This window comes from Periplaneta americana, chromosome 1 (assembly GCF_040183065.1).
Source record: "Periplaneta americana isolate PAMFEO1 chromosome 1, P.americana_PAMFEO1_priV1, whole genome shotgun sequence".
In the NCBI taxonomy this organism is placed as follows: domain Eukaryota; kingdom Metazoa; phylum Arthropoda; class Insecta; order Blattodea; family Blattidae; genus Periplaneta; species Periplaneta americana.
The window spans coordinates 6,691,015-6,711,190 of NC_091117.1; the positions used below are offsets into that span (position 1 = coordinate 6,691,015).

General features: G+C 32.7%; 1 protein-coding gene across 1 annotated transcript in view; it reads left to right on the top strand.

Annotated features, from left to right (window-relative positions):
* Positions 1 to 1,753: 1,753 nt before the first annotated feature.
* LOC138702820 (uncharacterized) overlaps positions 1,754 to 20,176 on the top strand; it is a 92,023-nt gene continuing 73,600 nt past the window's right edge. The window contains exon 1 of the mRNA XM_069830171.1: positions 1,754 to 2,051. Within this exon, the coding sequence (XP_069686272.1) occupies positions 1,883 to 2,051 (169 nt within the window). The 5' untranslated portion in view covers positions 1,754 to 1,882. The remainder of the gene's footprint in view (positions 2,052 to 20,176) is intronic.

Here is a 20,176-nt window from a genome sequence, read left to right on the forward strand (position 1 = left end):
TTAAAGAAACTTTTATTGTGTAATATTTTTCATGAAAATTAATAATAAGGGAGATATAAATCGGTTCAGCCATTATCACGTGAAAAGGTAACAAACATACAGACAGACAGACAGACAGACAGATATACAAACAAAAATTTCAAAAAAGCGATTTTCGGTTTCAGGGCGGTTAATTACATATGTTAGGACCAATAATTTTTGGAAAATTGAAAATTACCAGAAAAATTTCGGCTACAGATTTATTATTAGTATAGATTTATTTATTTATTCTGGTGTAGTTAAGGCCATCAGGCCTTTTCTTCCACAACACCAGGAATACAAATACAATAATAGAAATAAACAGAAAAAAATACACTATGTACAAAGTAAAGCTACACAAGAAAGAAAGAGAGAGAGAGAGAGAAAAACACTATAAACAAAGTAAAGCCACACATTAGTAATATACGTTACAAGAGCGGTATGTTGACGTTTTCATGGTCGAGGAAAAGATTGAAAGAGCGAAACGTAGTTGAGCTTTTTTAATTTCCGAGAACATGAAAACAAACATACTGCTCGTGTATCGTACATTATTTTGTGCGAAGATCGTTTATTACATTCCTGAAAGACGAATTTCTAATTAGTTGCAATGAAATCTCCATGTTTGTTTCTGTTTAATGACGGCAACTTCGGAAAACCAAAATATCTTTCTTCAACATTGTTGCTATAAAATGTTTTCTGTGTTTACTATATTCCAGCAGGCCGTGATATACGTCTGTCTTCCCCCCCACCCCAGTCTATAAATGCGAACTTAAAACAAACGGTAAGGTTATGTAATGATTTATTTTTCATTTTAATATTTTAACAATATTATTTATATAACATATTGCAGTAATAACATCGGCATCTGGAATCTCGTTGATTTTTTCACGGCTTCCTTAATGTTACTTGTATCAGGAATGCAATAAGTTTCGTGGAGTAGTAGACTTTACTTAATTTTTGCAAATATTTAAAAACAATAATTAACAGTGCAATTTAGGTGAAATTGCAGTGGTAAGTTTCCAATTTATAATTATTACTATGTTAAACGTCTCTAAAAATAATATGTTAAAAGCCTAAAGCAGTAAAATGAATGTCGCGCTTAAGCGGTAAGAAGAGGGAAATTGTTATGTGTGTTAGGTTGGGAATACTGAATGTGGTATTTCACACTTACCGCGTATTGGTTCTGTGCGGAAAACAAGCAAATACGCACGATCTCGCACAAAAATATACACAGGTTGCAGTCACACAAACTTTAAATGATTAATTAATTGTATCCTAACTAATTAACTAACATAAAGAAGAAACTTGCAATTTTAATCTAGATTAAATAAGAAAAAGAAAGAAAAAACACAAATCAATACTTCTAGCAATACATCGATGCACATAACCTCTTAAAGTGTAAAAACAAATGAGGATAGATTCGCTAACACAATAAACATAGATTGAGCAATCAATTTGATCTATGTCGTAGTTATGTAAGCATAAACCTGGGTCATGAATGAAGAAAATACGAAGTTAACCTAACGAATGCACTGCGGGTGGCATCCCCTCCTGTAAGGGGCAATGCTGTAACGTTTGTTACAGTTTTTCTCGAAAACGTTCCACTTTAAAAAGCAGTGGACGCAAGGAAGAGAATTAGAATGACGCGTAAAATTGGAGCTGTGATCTTTAAGCGCTAACTGCCGTCCCAAGAACCGATTATCTCGTCTGTGATGAAGCGCAGATAAGAAATCCCTCGGATCACCCAGCGAGTGTATAAAAGACTTCGCGGCCGGTGGTGGGGCAGAGTTGTTAGCGGACAGCGCACGCGCTTGAGCCAAGTTACCTGTGTGCCAGTGTTGTAGTGCTTCTATTCCCCGCTCACATGTGTTGGCGGCTAGTCGGTGCTTGTGAATTGTTCAGAATGTGTGTGCCGGCGCGTCTTTCGTTTCTCGCACGTGGCGTCTTCATGGAGGTGTTTCTCTGTTTGGTTTTCGTCATTACGACCACCGCTGGTGTTCCCGTTCAAACCCTCAACGAAATTTTACAAAGTGGTGAGTGAAATCTGTTTATTATATTTTTCGGCGTCGTCGCCTGGATCTTGAATTAGCCTGTAAGGTGTGTATTGAGTGTAAATTACCCCTAAAACTTTATTCGACCCGTTGCGCTATTAGGTAAATGACAAAATCTTGTTCATATTAATACACTGAAATTAATCTATCTTGGTTATTGTCATTATATTGTGCACTATGGTTTATTTTTCACGTATGTGCCCATATATTACAAAAGAAGAGCCTTCGTTTAGTAGGCAGTGCAAATAAAACAGATTATTTTAAACATTTTCTCAGAAGTACGAAATATTTAACATTTCCTCTCGAATATATGAGTACACTAACTGTGTAACAGTTTATCACATATAGAGATTGAACATAGGAAATAATTTATTTGTAAATACTATCTTTCACTTTTCACAGAAAAATTTTATAAGAAAAATCTTACGAGACTGAAAATACATCGAAATGCACTAGCAATTGTTTATTTTCTTAGACTTGGTGGATTTCACATTAAGAAAAAAGCATTTAGCATATGTGGCTATTCTATCAAATGACCAGTTGCCATAGAAACGCCTACCTACCACATAGTTTATACAATGTATTAGGCAAATTCCATAAAACAAATGCTTTTTTCTTAACGTGGAATCCTCTTCATAGTTTCAGAGGGATTAATTAAAATATAAAAACTCTTAAATGTAACTTCAATTGTTTTATTTAACATTTTACATTTGTTTCTCCTATAGTCAGTTGTTCTTTTATTTCAGTTGTATTAAAACATCGTGCTTTTTGGGGGCCGTGGCAGAAATAACACATAATAAAAAAAGTTAACATTGTTGATAACAGGCAAAATTCAGAAACAAATGAAATTGCGTTTTAGAATTTTATTTAATTAATACATTAGAACTGGGCCTATTAAGGAAATAAAATGGTTTTTGGTGCATTTCGGTGTATTTTTAGTCCCCTAACATTTTTACACGTAAAACGTTGTTGTGAATCATAAGGGAAATAGTATTTAAAAATAGGCCTAATTGATTTCGCATGTTAAATCCCTAGCTAATTTCTCAATACCAATAAAAGATACAAAAATTATCTTCATAAAGCCATCAGCTTTGATAACTGTTTTCATAAGAATGTGTACTGAGTGAATAAAGCATTTTAATTCTGTTCTCAGAAAAGTTGTGTTCATATCTACTAATACAACACAAATCCAACGCTTTGTGTGTTAATCGACCTGTACTATTTCGGAAATTTTAGGGACATACAAATCGTTTCTGCTACTGTTAAACTGGGGAGTTTTTTCTACAATCATTTGTTTTTAATCTTTATAGACAAACTGACAGCTTCAAATCTCTTTGCTCATATATTGTGTATACATTGTAGACACATTTCATAATGATACTGTAATATGTTTACCAGTTTAGATGTAAAGGTTTTGAGGTTTACAACCGTGTGTTGGGACAATACTTTCAGTGTTTACATGTTGTATCACCAGGGTAATATAGTACCAGACCTAAAGAATTAGCCACTCTTCTGATGTGTACGGTATGTCAGGCTAATCCAAGGAACGGGCCTAAACTGCATTACGTTACCATGGTGATGCAACCTGTAGCCTGTCGATGCACTGTACCTAAATTCAACCACATATTCACCACATATTAGTCGTATTTAAAAATCCAAGAAAACAATCATTGGAAATATTTGACGTAACACATTAAAATTAGAAAATAGTAAAAAGTGAATTAAGATAAAGAAAACTTGTAAGGTAACACTTAATTTGTTTTTCACTTCTTGCGGATACGGAAATGGACGAAAATGTGGATAACAAGGATTAACTTTACCAGGTGTGGAAATAATTTATTATTATTATTATTATTATTATTATTATTATTGCTATCAGTACTATCAATTTTTTCTCAGAATAGTTTGGAAATGAAATTCGCACATAGACCTTTTTAAGGCGTGAACACAGTGAAACCTTCACTTTAAAGACATGATTTACGCCAGTTTAAAAATTCCCCTCTCCAAAGAATAGCGGTTTATTGATTTAAGACTTTCAGTTGGGTTTTTACATCGTGTCATAGATGCTTTCTTTTTTTCTGTTGCCATAGAAATGAACTGGTCATACTATAAGCACAGTCTAGTATATACAGTCGCGAAGCTTGAGTTGTGAGGGTGCTAGGAACAATTGACTGTGGCGATACTATTTCGCATTGTCTGTAATGAGGCGATATTAGCGATCCTAGTGGTTAGCAACTGTCTAAGGATGCATATTTACTACGTATTGAGCTTCGTGACTGTAGGCTTATATACTAGACTGTACTATAAGGTATATTCTTTGGGTTGTATGATGTCTAAATATTTTATTCCATTTATATGTAGATGTCGATGAATTGTAGATTTATTCCGACACCTAGGAAGGGAATTGCTAATATAAACAGATACATACGTGAACAGTGGCTTTCTTTTTCTCTTCGGTACAATAATTTACCTCTCTGCATGGTGTTCACGAAGTCGATAAGCCTGTTAGTTAATATCCTTCCATGAAATATACCCGTTTATGTTCACGGTTACTGGTTTTGTATGTACCTACCATTCATTGAATTGTCGTTGGTTAAAGGAGTTCATTTGCTTTCTTCTACCATGTTATTAATGTCAAAATAAAAGCTTATACAAATTTTTGCCACTCGAGCGCAGTTACTAGAGTCGTACAGAAAGTTTTCCCCTAGGACCGTTTACAGAAAGAAAACACAATTTCATGGAAAGATTTATTGGAACAGATACAACAATTGTTGAGCTATTTTTCAACATATTCCCCACCGGAAATGAGACATTTGTCACACAGTGGGATCAACTTTTGTATCCCTATGTCGTAGAAGTCTGCCGCCTGGGATCGAAACCATTGTGTAACAGCCTTCTGTTGAACTCACAGCATGACAAAATGTCACAGTTCCGATGGGGAATATGTTGAAAAATAGCTCAACAATTGCTGTATCTGTTCCAATAGATCTTTCCATGAAATTGTGTTTTATTTCTGTAAACGGCCCCAGGGGAACTTACTTTCTGGACAGCTCTCGTAATTGCGCTCGAGTGGCTAAAATTTGTATAAGTATATATTTTGGCATTATTAACATGGTGGAAGAAAAAAATAACTTTATCTGCCATGTTTACATGTAAGTCCTTGTCTTGACCCATAATCTTGAAGTTTCTTGTTTACTAGTTAAGAACCTGAGTTGTGGATAACGGTAAATTAGAAAAAACCGCAGCAATGATCGTGCTTCCTTGTAAGATATAATAAACATTCTTAGAAAAAAAGTAAGGAATTACTTAATTTAGTGTGGTTTACAAAACCATTTTTATGAGTCAGTCATTAAAGCTAACTAGAAGGTAAGATACATAGGCTAATTTTATTGATGAATGAGTATTAAATATTTTTATGCTCGACCATGCCGAAATGTAGTAATTATACACCTGGTAGTAGCCCTTTAATGCACCTCATTAAAGTACACCTATTCATTATAGTTCAGTTGTTCAGCCAATGAAAAGTTACCATTGTACCATTATAAAACCGCAAGTATCGATTATTCTCGGATATGCAATCGAAAGACAATTAGCGAAAAGTCACGGAGGCTGGATATCCAATACTGTCGCAGAAGGTTATGTTCTTTTACTATAATAATTAGCGTTAATTGTAAATAATATTCAAATAAAATCAATTTGTCATCACGTTTTTCAACTCTAAATGAATTTCCAGGTTATATCAAAATTAGTTCATGTTATTCTCTAGATTACATCAAGGTCAATGACATTCGTTCCTCGGAAAAAATCAATACTTTCGCGTCTGCGCACATCTCACAATTCACGTCAGTTCCGCTCCTCAATTACCTAACCATAAAATGAATACTTCTGAATAATTCCAAGTTAGAAATATGGTCGAGCATAAAAAGTCGTATGAAACTTGCCTATAATGGTAATTAAGACGCTCGTATGAAAATTATGAAACTCGCTTGCGCTCGTTTCATAAACAAACATACTCGCGTCTTAATTACTACCATTATAGGCTCGTTGCATAATGTACTAACATATCAGGGTTGTTGTAGTTATTATATGCACAGAAAATGAGTTTTTCGGTGCCAAATTTCCTTGTTCATTAACAACATTTTAGTATCTTCTTCTGAAATAAAATAAAACTTACTATCTTCAGTTTTATCTAAATAATCACATTAAGTGCAAAGATTTTAGTATGTCGTAATTGTTTAGAAAACATTAAACATTTGAATGTTATTCTGCGTCACTTAAAAAAACCTAATAACGCGTTGCAGTTGTTAATCATTCCCGCATCTTGTCGTGGAGGCAGCACTCAAAGTATTAATTAGAAATACATTATGTGGGTTTGCGCATTTGAGATCGTCTCTTGAAAAATATGACTGTCATTGGCTTTAATGTATGTGTTGCTTCATCACCATTACTAATCTTAAAAACATGCAGCGTTAAGGAATAAATTAATAAACATTTGAAGCACGATTAATTTCACCAAGTTCAGAATAGACACAGACGTGTGGGTTATGATGCAATGATTGAGAAGTCAAGGCCTCCTTGAGTCGTTTCTGCAACAATTGTAATCAGACACGATTTGAACCGTCAGCTGTCTGTTGTAATATCCTCGAACTGCTATAATATCAGTTGCTGAAAGTGAAATCGTGTTATTTGTGAAATTATATTTTTCATAGGGCATTTATTTCCTTGTTATTTAATCCAAACATTATGTTTGTTTTCACGATGTAAGATCTATTTTTATGGGCGTGGATACGTGATAAGTCGAAACTCTAGCGATGGTTGTGACATGTTTTCATAAATTGTAAACTATGAGAAAAAATTTGTGGAAGAACAAAGAAGAATAAACAAATGAATAAAGAAAAGCAACATATGAATGAATATAACCTATTAGTTGGGAAAATACGTTTGTGAATTTTGTGTTACAATTATAATAATATTATTATTACTACTTACTTACTTACTTACTTACTTACTTACTTACTTACTGGCTTTTAAGGAACCCGGAGGTTCATTGCCGCCCTCACATAAGCCCGCCATCGGTCCCTATCCTGAGCAAGATTAATCCATTCTCTACCATCATATCCCACCTCCCTCAAATCCATTTTAATATTTTCTTCCCATCTACGTCTCGGCCTCCCTAAAGGTCTTTTTCCCTCCGGCCTCCCAACTAACACTCTATATTCATTTCTGAATTCGCCCATACGTGCTACATGCCCTGCCCATCTCAAACGTCTGAATTTAATGTTCGTAATTATGCTAGGTGAAGAATACAATGCGTGCATTTCTGTGTTGTGTAACTTTCTCCATTCTCCTGTAACTTCATCCCTCTTAGCCCCAAATAATTTCCTAAGAACCTTTTTCTCAAACACCCTTAACCTATGTTCTTCTCTCAAAGTGAGAGTCCAAGTTTCATAGCCATACAGAACAACCGGTAATATAACTGTTTTATAAATTCTAACTTTCAGATTTTTTGATAGCAGACTGGATGATAAAAGCTTCTCAACCGAATAATAACAGGCATTTCCCATATTTATTCTGTGTTTAATTTCCTCCCGAGTATCATTTATATTTGTTACTGTTGCTCCAAGATATTTGAACTTGTTCACCTCTTCAAAAGATAAATTTCCATTGTTTATATTTCCATTTCGTACAATATTCTGGTCACGAGACATAATCATATACTTAGTCTTTTCGGGATTTACTTCCAACCCTATCTCTTTATTTGCTTCCAGTAAAATTTCCGTGTTTTCCCTAATCGTTTGTAGATTTTCTCCTAATATATTCACGTCATCCGCATAGACAAGCAGCTGATGTAACCCGTTCAATTCCAAGCCCTCTCTGTTATCCTGAACTTTCCTAATGGCATACTCTAGAGCAAAGTTAAAAAGTAAATGTGATAGTGCATCTCCTTGCTTTAGCCCGCAGTGAATTGGAAACGCATCAGACAGAAACTGACCTATACGGACTCTGCTGTACGTTTCACTGAGACACATTTTAATTAATCGAACTAGTTTCTTGGGAATACCAAATTCAATAACAATATCATATAAAACTTCTCTCTTAACCGAGTCATATGCCGTTTTGAAATCTATGAATAAGTGGTGCACATTATTATTATTATTATTATTATTATTATTATTATTATTATTATTATTATTATTATTACCGGTAGTGTTGTCCTTTTAGTTCGGGAAATATTTTTTCTGAATATCCTAACCTCTAAAAATTAATTAATCCCTGTTAATCAGTATAGACCTACATTTTAGACAAAAATACGTAAAGAGTTATTCAGTGTTAAGCTTTCAGCAATATTGAGAGTATGTGGGATGTAACCACGACAGTGTTTCGCTATTGCAGAGCTCCAGAAAATGCTCTGTTTCAAAACACAGAGGAGTGTAGGTTGTACAGAGCACAAGTGAGGGATTCCCTGTCCGTAATCAGCTGAGAACTGGGAAGTCGTACGTCATCCAGCCAATTCCAGCGGATGTAATATATTCAGACAGATCTGCACTTTGGACAGCGGAAAACTTTTCAGTGGAATCAGATAGTCGTAAATGGAAAGGAGGCATATAGACGCGCGCGACATGGTACTGTGTTCTTTCTTATCTGCAGTGATTCATGAGAAATATGGCGAAATGCGTTGTTGTTGTTGTTATTATTATTATTATTATTATTATTATTATTATTATTCAAAAGTTTTATTCCCTCAAACGTACTAATATGTCAGCAATATGTGACTGTATTCAGTTATTGTTGCTGTTACTATTTATTGTTATTTATTATTATTACTATTTACTATTATTATTTAAAGGAATTATTTTTTTATTATTTATTGTTTTGGTTTTATTTATATTTATTATTTAATATTATTTTGTTACTATTTGCAATTATAATAATTATTATATTATTATTGTTATCATCATCATCATCACCCAAAAGTTGTATTCCCTCAAATGTGCTAATATGCCAGCAATATGTGACTGAATTATGCTAATATTGGTATTATTTATTATTATTATTATTATTATTATTATTATTATTATTATTTATTGGAATTATTTATTAATTTTTGTTATTATTTATAATTTTAGTTTTATTTATTGTTTTTATTATTTAATATTATTTTATTACTATTTATAGTTATAATAATAATTATTATTATTGTTAATTGGAATTATTTATTAATTTTTATTTATTATTTTAGTTTGATTTATTGTTTTTATTATTTAATATTATTTTATTACTATTTATAATAATAATAATAATAATAATAATTATTATTATTATTATTATTATTATTATTATTTATTGGAATTATTTATTAATTTTTGTTATTTATTATTTTAGTTTTACTTATTGTTTTTATAATTTAATATTATTTTATTACTATTTATTATTATTATTATTGTTTATTAGTTTAGTTTTATTTATTGTTTTTATTATTTAGGCCTAATATTACTTTATTACTATTTATAATAATAATAATAATAATAATTATTATTATTATTATTATTATTATTATATTAATTATATTAATTGGCCTTGTGCTGTTGTTTTGCACATTAATATTTGAAATAAATAAATAAATAAATAAAATAAATTATTATTATTATTTATTGGAATTATTTATTAATTTTTGTTATTTATTATTTTAGTTTTATTTATTGTTTTTATTATTTAATATTATTTTATTACTATTTATAATAATAATAATAATAATAATAATTATTATTATTATTATTATTATTATTATTATTATTATTATTATTTATTGGAATTATTTATTAATTTTTGTTATTTATTATTTTAGTTTTACTTATTGTTTTTATAATTTAATATTATTTTATTACTATTTATTATTATTATTATTATTGTTTATTAGTTTAGTTTTATTTATTGTTTTTATTATTTAGGCCTAATATTACTTTATTACTATTTATAATAATAATAATAATAATAATAATTATTATTATTATTATATTAATTATATTAATTGGCCTTGTGCTGTTGTTTTGCACATTAATATTTGAAATAAATAAATAAATAAATAAAATAAATTATTATTATTATTTATTGGAATTATTTATTAATTTTTGTTATTTATTATTTTAGTTTTATTTATTGTTTTTATTTTTTAATATTATTTTATTACTATTTATTATTATTATTATTTATTGGAATTATTAATTTTTGTTATTATTCATTATTTTAGTTTTATTTATTGTTTTTATTATGTAATATTATTGTATTACTATTTATAACTATTATTGTTATTATTATTTATTGGAATTATTTATTAATTTTTGTTATTTATTATTTTAGTTTTATTTATTTTTTATTATTTAATATTATTTTATTACTATTTATAATAATAATAATAATAATTATTATTATTATTAAGTGGAATTATTTATTAATTTTTGTTATTATTTATTATTTTAGTTTTATGTATTTTTTATTATTTAATATTATTTTATTACTATTTATAATAATAATAATTATAATAATAATTATTATTATTATTAATTGGAATTATTTATTAAATTTTGTTATTATTTATTATTTTAGTTTTATTTATTGTTTTTATTATTTAATATTATTTTATTATTATTTATAATAATTATTATTATTATATTTTTCTGGTGATTTGGTGCAGAGTACCTACCTACACTGTTGCACACTCCGTTGCAATAACACATTTTTTGCAGTTGGTTGTAGCTGTTACGAGGAAATCTAACCTTCTTCATGCACTTGTGTAGATTTTATCTCTAAATAGTATAATATAATCTATAACAGATTTTATCTCTAGATAGTATAGTAGAATATAATATAATCTATAACAGGTGCACTCATTACTGGTCAATAGTGCTTATTTCATCAGCCAGTTCTCTGTATTTGGTGCTTTTACACTAACCTTTGTTACCTTTGTGGTGGTTTTTTAAAGATAAAAACGGTCGCATAGCAACTTGTCAGTCTTTGTATTACTCATTTGTTTTATGAGTATGACAGTCACTTATGTTCCTAGAATGGCGTTCTTCGACTGTTTGATGTAGATGTGAAGATAAAAGTCCATTCTTCGTTAAGTTTGTGTGCATTCTTTTCTGAAATCAATTTTTATATAATCGATTTACAGTTTTGTTGTTGTTAGGCAAAGTTATCCGTATCATACGCCATGCAGACTCATAAGGAAGTTAAGGCTAGCACCTTTTGCCGCCTTTACCCCAAAGGGAATGCCCGTGGCTGAATAAAATCCCGGGCTATAGTGTGATTGGAGGGATTACACCAATGGAGAAAATCAATTCAATTCAATTCAATTTATTTGGCCATTAGACATACAGTTTTAGGCTTCGTCAGAATACATTGAAAAACATATAAATACATTTAAAAAAACACTAATAACAGAAACAGTAAAATTTAAGTAATACAATGAAAACATGAAATAATTTGAAACTTTTAAATTAAAGAAAACTAACTAAATTGCAATTAAACTTATTTATTAAAATGCAATTTCATACAAATTTGTGTTGAAAAACTCAGCAACAGAATAAAAAGATTATTTAATAACCAATTGTAAAATCTAGTTTGGAAGCTATTGATTGGTAATTTATAATATTGACTGGGGAGCTTATTATACAATTTCATCCCCATAATTAAAAAGTTTGTGTTGCTTTTGTGTAATCTACAATATGGAATATTAATTTGTTCAGTATTTCTAATTTCATGATCATATATATTGGACACTAATGAGTAATTGTCGATATTTTGTCGAGTGTAAAGTACTAGATCATATATGTACAAATTTATGATTGTTAAAATCCGTGATTGTCTGAAAAGTGGCCGACAATGTTCCAGATAGTTTGATTTACATAAAATTCTAATGGCCTTCTTTTGTAAAATCAAGACGCTTCCAATTTTGGATCCATTTCCCCAGAAAATTAGGGCATATCGGATTATCGTCTGAAAGAAAGAAAAGTAGACACATCTTAAATAATTTTGAGAAACGCAAGTCGTTAATTTCTTTAACAAATATAAAACTCTTGATAACTTTGTGCGTATGTATTCGATGTGCTTATCCCATGTTAAACTGGAGTCTATAAAAAGTCCTAGAAATTTTATGTAGTTGAGTCTGTTTTCCTTATTTATTAGATAATTTAGGCTGAAAGTTGTGTTGATAGTTTTTTCTTGATTAAGCAAGAAACCATTAGATTCAAATCATAAAGCCATCTGTGATAGAGTGTCGTTGTTGAGAACATGTAATTGATTTAGAGCAGAAGAAGAACATAGGAAATTAGTGTCATCTGCATAATTAATTGTTATTGCTTTAATGAATTCTGGAAGGTCATTTATTGCTATTAAAAATAATAGGGGACCAATTATTGAGCCTTGAGGAACCCCATCCCAAGTTGAACCCACGGATCTTCTGGTTTTGCTGCACAATGACGTAATTGCGATGCTACCGCGAGTCCCTTTATTATTATTATTATTATTATTATTATTATTATTATTATTATTATTATTATTATTATTATTATTATTATTATTATTATTATTATTGGCTCGTTCGTCTAACGGTTGAAAGTTTGTTTTATGAATGGTAAATACATTTTCAAGGAAAATTGTGAAATCATAGTATAAAAATACGTTCATTTTTACGTATGTCTCTTTCATTGACAGTAGATGTGGGGTATAATTGATATTGCACACATTTCGTCATCAGAGAAGCTGCTCGGGAGGTTTACCTCCCAGCAGACGTCAAAACAAAGCCTAAAACAGAAATGACTGGCGTTGAATATGCATGTAGGAGAACATTTTTGGCCGTGGACCAAATCTGTTCGTGCGTACTACACAAGCCGTGTCTAGCTTCATACATTCGTAACCATGGATACTGATAGTAGCTTGTTTATTTTACGTGCTGGTTGTCTGACCTTCGTTTCTTTGTTCACACATCCGTTTGAGTGATCTGCCCTGAAGCTGTAAAACACAACTTAGAATAATGATTAATAATAATAATAATAATAATAATAATAATAATAATAATAATAATAATAATAGTACTTATCTACTTACTTTTAAGGAACCCGGAGGTTCATTGCCGCCCTCACATAAGCCCGCCATCGGTCCCTATCCTGAGCAAGATTAATCCAGTCTCTATATCATCATATCCCACCTCCCTCAAATCCATTTTAATATTATCCTCCCATCTACATCTCGGCCTCCTTAAAGGTCTTTTTTCCCTCCGGCCTCCCAACTAACACTCTATATGCATTTCTGGATTCGCCCATACGTGCTACATGCCCTGCCCATCTCAAACGTCTGGATTTAATGTTCCTAATTATGTCAGGTGAAGAATACAATGCGTGCAGTTCTGCGTTGTGTAACTTTCTCCATTCTCCTGTAACTTCATCCCTCTTAGCCCCAAATATTTTCCTAAGCACCTTATTCTCAAAAACCCTCAATCTCTGTTCCTCTCTCAAAGTGAGAGTCCAAGTTTCACAGCCATACAGAACAACCGGTAATATAACTGTTTTATAAATTCTAACTTTCAGATTTTTTGACAGAAGACTAGATGACAAAAGCTTTTCAACCGAATAATAACTTCAACTATATTCCTTAATAAACAATATATTTTTAAATTTTGTGTTAGATATTTGATCATTTTTAAAATTGAGTTTATCTTTTATCAGACAATCTATCAAAGGTAGAGATGTGATCTTGCATCATATTGTAGATATGATATGCATAAATACATACAAAAAATTTCATCACAGAATGTTGGATACTTTTTGAGTTATGAGGGAAACGCTTCATCACTGCACAGTGAACTTTGAATTAAAAATATATAAAAATAATTTTTTTAATCGTAAAAATATGTTTATCATATAGGAGAAGGACAGTGTTTTACACAATATTAATTTTATTATTGTACAAGATAGAGTAATGGAGGGAAAAAAAATGTTGAATCTTTCCAAAATTTTACTCCTTTAAGCTGTACCTAACCCCTTATACGATTCTTTTGGAATCTGCTGCTGTCTTTTGTTTTTTCAACAATGCAATGACACAAAACACGAGAATTGCTTGTTTCTTTTTGGCACATATTATGAACTTACTCACAAAAAGACATTTGAATGTTGCTCGTACGTTAACAAAAGAGAAACTTGTTACCATGGCGACAGAGGAGTTCATTTAAAAGCTAATGAACACCCATATCAGTTGTAGTAATCTATAGTGTCTAAAATGACTTTTCAATCTATCTATTAATGAGCTGTGATACTGTGTACGGTTTTTAAACTCAGAAGATGGCAGTCGTGTCCCGTTTCGGCTCAAAATATTATGCTCACTATAATATAATAACACAAGTCATTAACAGCCAACAGTCAGTAAAAGTAATTTGTAGTGAAGATGAAAACGGAAAAGCAGTAAAAAAAAATTGTATTTTCAATATGATGGAGTCCACACCTGTGGAGTAAGGGCTAGCGCGTGTGGCCGCGAAACCAGGTGGCCCGGGTTCGATTCCCAGTCGGGGCAAGTTACCTGGTTGAAGTTTTTTCCGGGGTTTTCTCTCAACCCAATATGAGCAAATGCTGGGTAAGTTTCGGTGCTGGACCCCGGACTCATTTCACCGGCATTATCACCTTCATTTCATTCAGACGCTAAATAACCTAATCTGTTGATAAAGCGTCGTAAAATAACGCACTAAGAAAATTTAAAAATATATGATGGAGTAACGGTAGCATGCCCCAATGTGGAACAAGCTGGCCTGGGTTCAAATCCTGGTTTGGACAAGTTATCTGGTTGGGATTTTATCCGAGGTTTTTCCTCAATCCATTAAGAGAAAATGCTGGGTAACTTTCAGCGCTGGACTCATTTCGCTGGCATTATCACCTTCATTTCATTCAGACGCTAAATAACCTAATCTGTTGATAAAGCGTCGTAAAATAACCCACTAAAAAATAAAAAAAAAATGATGGAGTAACGGTAGCATGCCTCACCGTGCAACAAGCGGGCCTGGGTTCAAATCCTGGTTTGGACAAGTTATCTGGTTGGGATTTTATCCGAGGTTTTTCCTCAATCCATTAAGAGAAAATGCTGGGTAACTTTCGGCCCTGGACTCATTTCACCGGCATTATCACCTTCATTTCATTCAGACGCTAAATAACATAATCTGTTGATAAAGCGTCGTAAAATAACCCACTAAAAAAATATAAAAAGATATGATGGAGTAACGGTAGCATGCCTCACCGTGGAACAAGCGGGCCTGGGTTCAAATCCTGGTTTGGACAAGTTATCTGGTTGGGATTTTATCCGAGGTTTTTCCTCAATCCATTAAGAGAAAATGCTGGGTAACTTTCGGCCCTGGACTCATTTCACCGGCATTATCACCTTCATTTCATTCAGACGCTAAATAACATAATCTGTTGATAAAGCGTCGTAAAATAACCCACTAAAAAAATATAAAAAGATATGATGGAGTAACGGTAGCATGCCTCACCGTGGAACAAGCGGGCCTGGGTTCAAATGCTGGTTTGGACAAGTTATCTGGTTGGGATTTTATCCGAGGTTTTTCCTCAACCCATTAAGAGAAAATGCTGGGTAACTTTCGGCGCTGGTCTCATTTCACTGGCATTATCACCTTCATTTCATTCAGACGCTAGATAATCAAAGCAGTTGATAAAGCGTCGTAAAATGACCAAATAAACTTGGTGGCGCTATCATGAGTAATAAGTTATAGCGTTCAAGGACTCTGCTGTTGAACGAGGAAATGGGTGCCTGTCATAAAAGTGTTTCATTGTACAACTGTAACATAAAAACTGAGTAATACCTGTAACGGAAGTGTACCGATACAGCGTTTGTCACTATCACAATGTACGGAGCGCCCGTATGCATGTTACGTTAACCAAATGCGTCAGACGCCGCCATGTGTCGCGTTGGGAGACAAAGCGAACAGCAGGGACTTCAACTGGCACGTACAGTCGATGTCTTTGTCAACCTCAACAATGGGGAACATACGTGGGTTCTACTATACGTCGAAGTGTGCTCTTTTAGTGGAAAAGATATATATCTTTGTCATCTTCAACAATTGGGAACATTCATCGATTCTATTTTCTGTGAAAGTTGGTCCTTTTAGTAGGAGATATTTATATTTGTCGTAGTCAACAATGTCTCCTTTGCGTCCAAGTGTGCTCTTTTGGTGGCAAAGATAAGTATCTTGGTCATCTTCAACAATTGGGAACATTAATCGATTCTATTTTCTGTGAAAGTTCGTTCTTTTAGTAGGATATATTTATATTCGTCGTAGTCAACAATGTCTCCTTTGCGTCCAAGTGTGCTCTTTTGATGGCAAAAATATACATATCTTTCTCATCTTCAACAATTGGGAACATTCATCGATTCTATTTTCTGCGAAAGTTGGTTCTTTTAGTAGGAGATATTTATCTTTTTTCGTACTCAACAATGTCTCCTTTGCGTTGAAGTGTGCTCTTTTGGTGGCAAATATACATATCTTGGTCATCTTCAACAATTGGTAACATTCATCGATTCTATTTTCTGTGAAAGTTGGTTCTTTTAGTAGGAGATATTTATCTTTGTCGTACTCAACAATGTCTCCTTTGCGTTGAAGTGTGCTCTTTTGGTGGCAAAAATATGTAACTTGGTCATCCTCAACAATGGGGAACATATGTGGATTCTACTATGCGTCGAACTGTGCTTTTTTTTATATATTTCTCAACCTGAGATGTTGATAAAGCGTCGTAAAATAACCTAATAAAAGAAAATATATATTTCTCCTACCGAACAATGAGGAACATACATATATGAAGAGTCCACTGCAAGAATGATGGATGTCATTTGGAATACATTTTGCAGGAGAAGCAATTGAAAGTTTGAAATGCTTAGCGCTCAAAGCTTAACTGTCATTTTCCGATCAATACTGGACAATGACTATCAGTGTTAATGCCATATAACTCTCTATGTACATTCTATATGTCTTAAGCTATGCATTGACAGTCTTGGTTCATTTTCGACAAGAAAGTGACATCCATCATTCTTGGAGTGGACTCTTCATATGGAATTCTATTTTCCATCGAAGTGTGTTCTTTTATCAGAAAGATACATCCATGTTATCCTCAGCAATGGGGAACATTAATCGATTCTATTTTCTGCCAAAGTTGGTTCTTTTATAGTCCCGTCGCTCTTATTTCCGGCAGCCAATCACGTTGCAGGTCGGCTACATTTAAACGTGTGCGTCTTGTGATTCGCTCCTGATGACGTTATGTATTTCCTAAGGCTCGATAAATACTTAATACAATCGCCCGCCATTTTGGCTCTTTCGTTGACGTTCGCAGAAAGCACACGAGGACGTTATTTGCCGCTCAATTATTTGCTGAATTACAGTCCGTTTGATTTATTATCATAGGAGCTACGACATGATAATGTTTAACGGTGTCGCAAATAGATTCCTCGCCTGTTAGCTCGGCAACGAAAGAACAAAAATGGCGAACGATACTACCTACCTAGACTTTATAGAGCCTTCACTTCCTAAGACGTAAGCAAAGAGGAGGAGTCACGCTGGGAATAACAGCGTCGCGACTATAGTAGGACGTATTTATCTTTGTCATCCTCAACAATGACGGAACATACGTGGATTCTGTGCACCAATATGCCTGGGTTAAATCCCAAATCTCTCCGCAGTGCATATGAAGAGAAGGCATATGTCACTGTTGATAGTGATTCGTCCGTCGGATGGGAACGTTAACCCTGGCGGCCCCTTGGTGTTATTCGACAGGAGTAGGCTATGTGCCGGCACCGGGTTTGCCCTTCTCCCTTCCTCACCATCATCTTCACCCATTCACTACAGTACACTTACACGAACACTTAATATACACTTACCATAGTACACTACATAACTCTTCACAGGTACACATCATGCATAACGTGGCCCGCCGAAGTGGTGTGCAATTTGAAAATGGGTCACAGTCGTGCCATCTAACCGCAGTTTGCGGAACCCGAATCACGTAAAGTGAAGTGGGTAGGCATTAGACACAAACGCACACATACACATACTTTGCGTCGAAGTGTGTTCTTTTAGTCGGAAAGATAACGTGTCATCCTCAACAATGGGGAATATTCATCGATTTCATTTTCTGTCAAAGGTGGTTGTTTTAGTAGGAGGTATTTATCTTCATCATACTCAACATTTTAATAACATTTTTCCTTTTAAAATCGTAGGTTTCCTAGGAAACGACATTTTGTTCCATTGAAATGAGAGTAGTTGTCAATTATTAATCTATGATTCCCACGTGAGGTTGGCATTTCTGTAGAATATTGAACTTATATTTGCTATAATTGATTGTCAACAAAACTTCGTAAGCACAGTTGTGTATGTTAAATAAAATATAATAACATTTCTATGTAAGAAAGATTTGATCACCCTCTAGACTACGCTAAACACTAAATTCCGTACTATTACATGGATATTCGTGGGTTAGTGATAGAACATTCAAGCCATTGACTATAACTCTGTCGTATTTAAATGCTGATTCAAGCGTGATTTGTTTTATTGTCGAGTTACCTGGATGTGGCAAAGTAAATAGAAAAGAAGTGTTTACTCTTAGGAAGTAGGTTAAACGCCGTTTTTCTATGTTAAACAGAGATCCACTGTGAAACCCCAACCATTACAAGAACGTAGAAATACGGGAATAACCTCAAAATGTACACTTTTTACTGAATTTCAGTAGTCCTACTTTTATGTGTATTTGACCAATTTATTTTTCGACGCTATTTGAAACTGTTTCCACTTCTGTCGTACGAATATAGTCTACTACAGTCTGAATGAAAAGTCTGAAACTACTGTATTATATATTATATGTTATATATTGTATGTTAGGTGAATATACAGGGTGATTCAGTAAAAGTGTAAAAGAATTGAACTGGAAGTAGAGGATATAATTTTTTCATCCAAGGACAGGTCTTTCACTGCAAACCCAGCATTCTCTATTCTTCCCGATTTTCCACCTTTCTCTTATCACCATGTATCTTAATATTGTCTATCATCTGATATCTTCATCTGTCCCGAACTTTTCTCCCGTTCACTATTCCTTCCAGTACATCCTCCATTAGACAGTTCCTTCTCAGCCAGTGACCCAAAGAATTCATTTTCCCTTCCTGATCACTTTCAGCATCATTCTTTCTTCACCCACTCTTTCCAACACAGCTTCATTTCTTCTTCTGTCTGTCCATTTCACACACTCCATTCTTCTCCATATTTACATTTCAAAATGCTTCTAGTCGTTTCTCTTCACTTCTTTTTAATGCCCATGTTTAACCCATATTACGTACGTTTATTATTTATATTTATATCATTTTTATAGTAAGGACGTGATATAACGTAAAATATCTTCGTATTGATGTATTTTATGATATGTTCGAAAGCTAAAATTGAAATATAATGTCGCTGTCAATTTATTGACCTTTAAATTCACAAAGTATCCTATAGGATACAACAGGTTAATAGGCTATAAGCAATAATTTTAATAGAACAATAGAAAAGAAATTGGTAGGAAAATTAAATTTAACCAAAACTTCACAATACTATAATATTGTATAACATATAAAATATGGACATTGCGATAGTTGTTTTCTTTACGGTCCGACACGGTTTAATAAACTAGTGTGAGAAATGAAGTTTTGCCAATTTAAGGGTTAAGGATGTTTAAGTACTATTCTATGCAAATGTTTTATAAGTAAACTGGGGTAAACTTGGCCACAAAAATACTTAAATCATATCACCCTAATTGTGATTTAGAATTATAAAAAATAAGACTTAAGAAAAGAAAAAAAATATATATTCAGTCCATCTGATATGATTTATTATTTTTGTGGTCAAATTTACCCCACTGGTCAAGTTTACGCCTGTCTACACTACCAGCCTAAAATACACAGAACATTTTGAGGTCCGTCAAAATGAAATTTGAGCTTGAAGGGGTCCGTGACACTCTAAAAAGGTTGGGAATCTCTGAAATAGACTACCCCAGGGGATTAGAGAAGAGCGTTGGATGTGAGTCATTCGAAAAGCC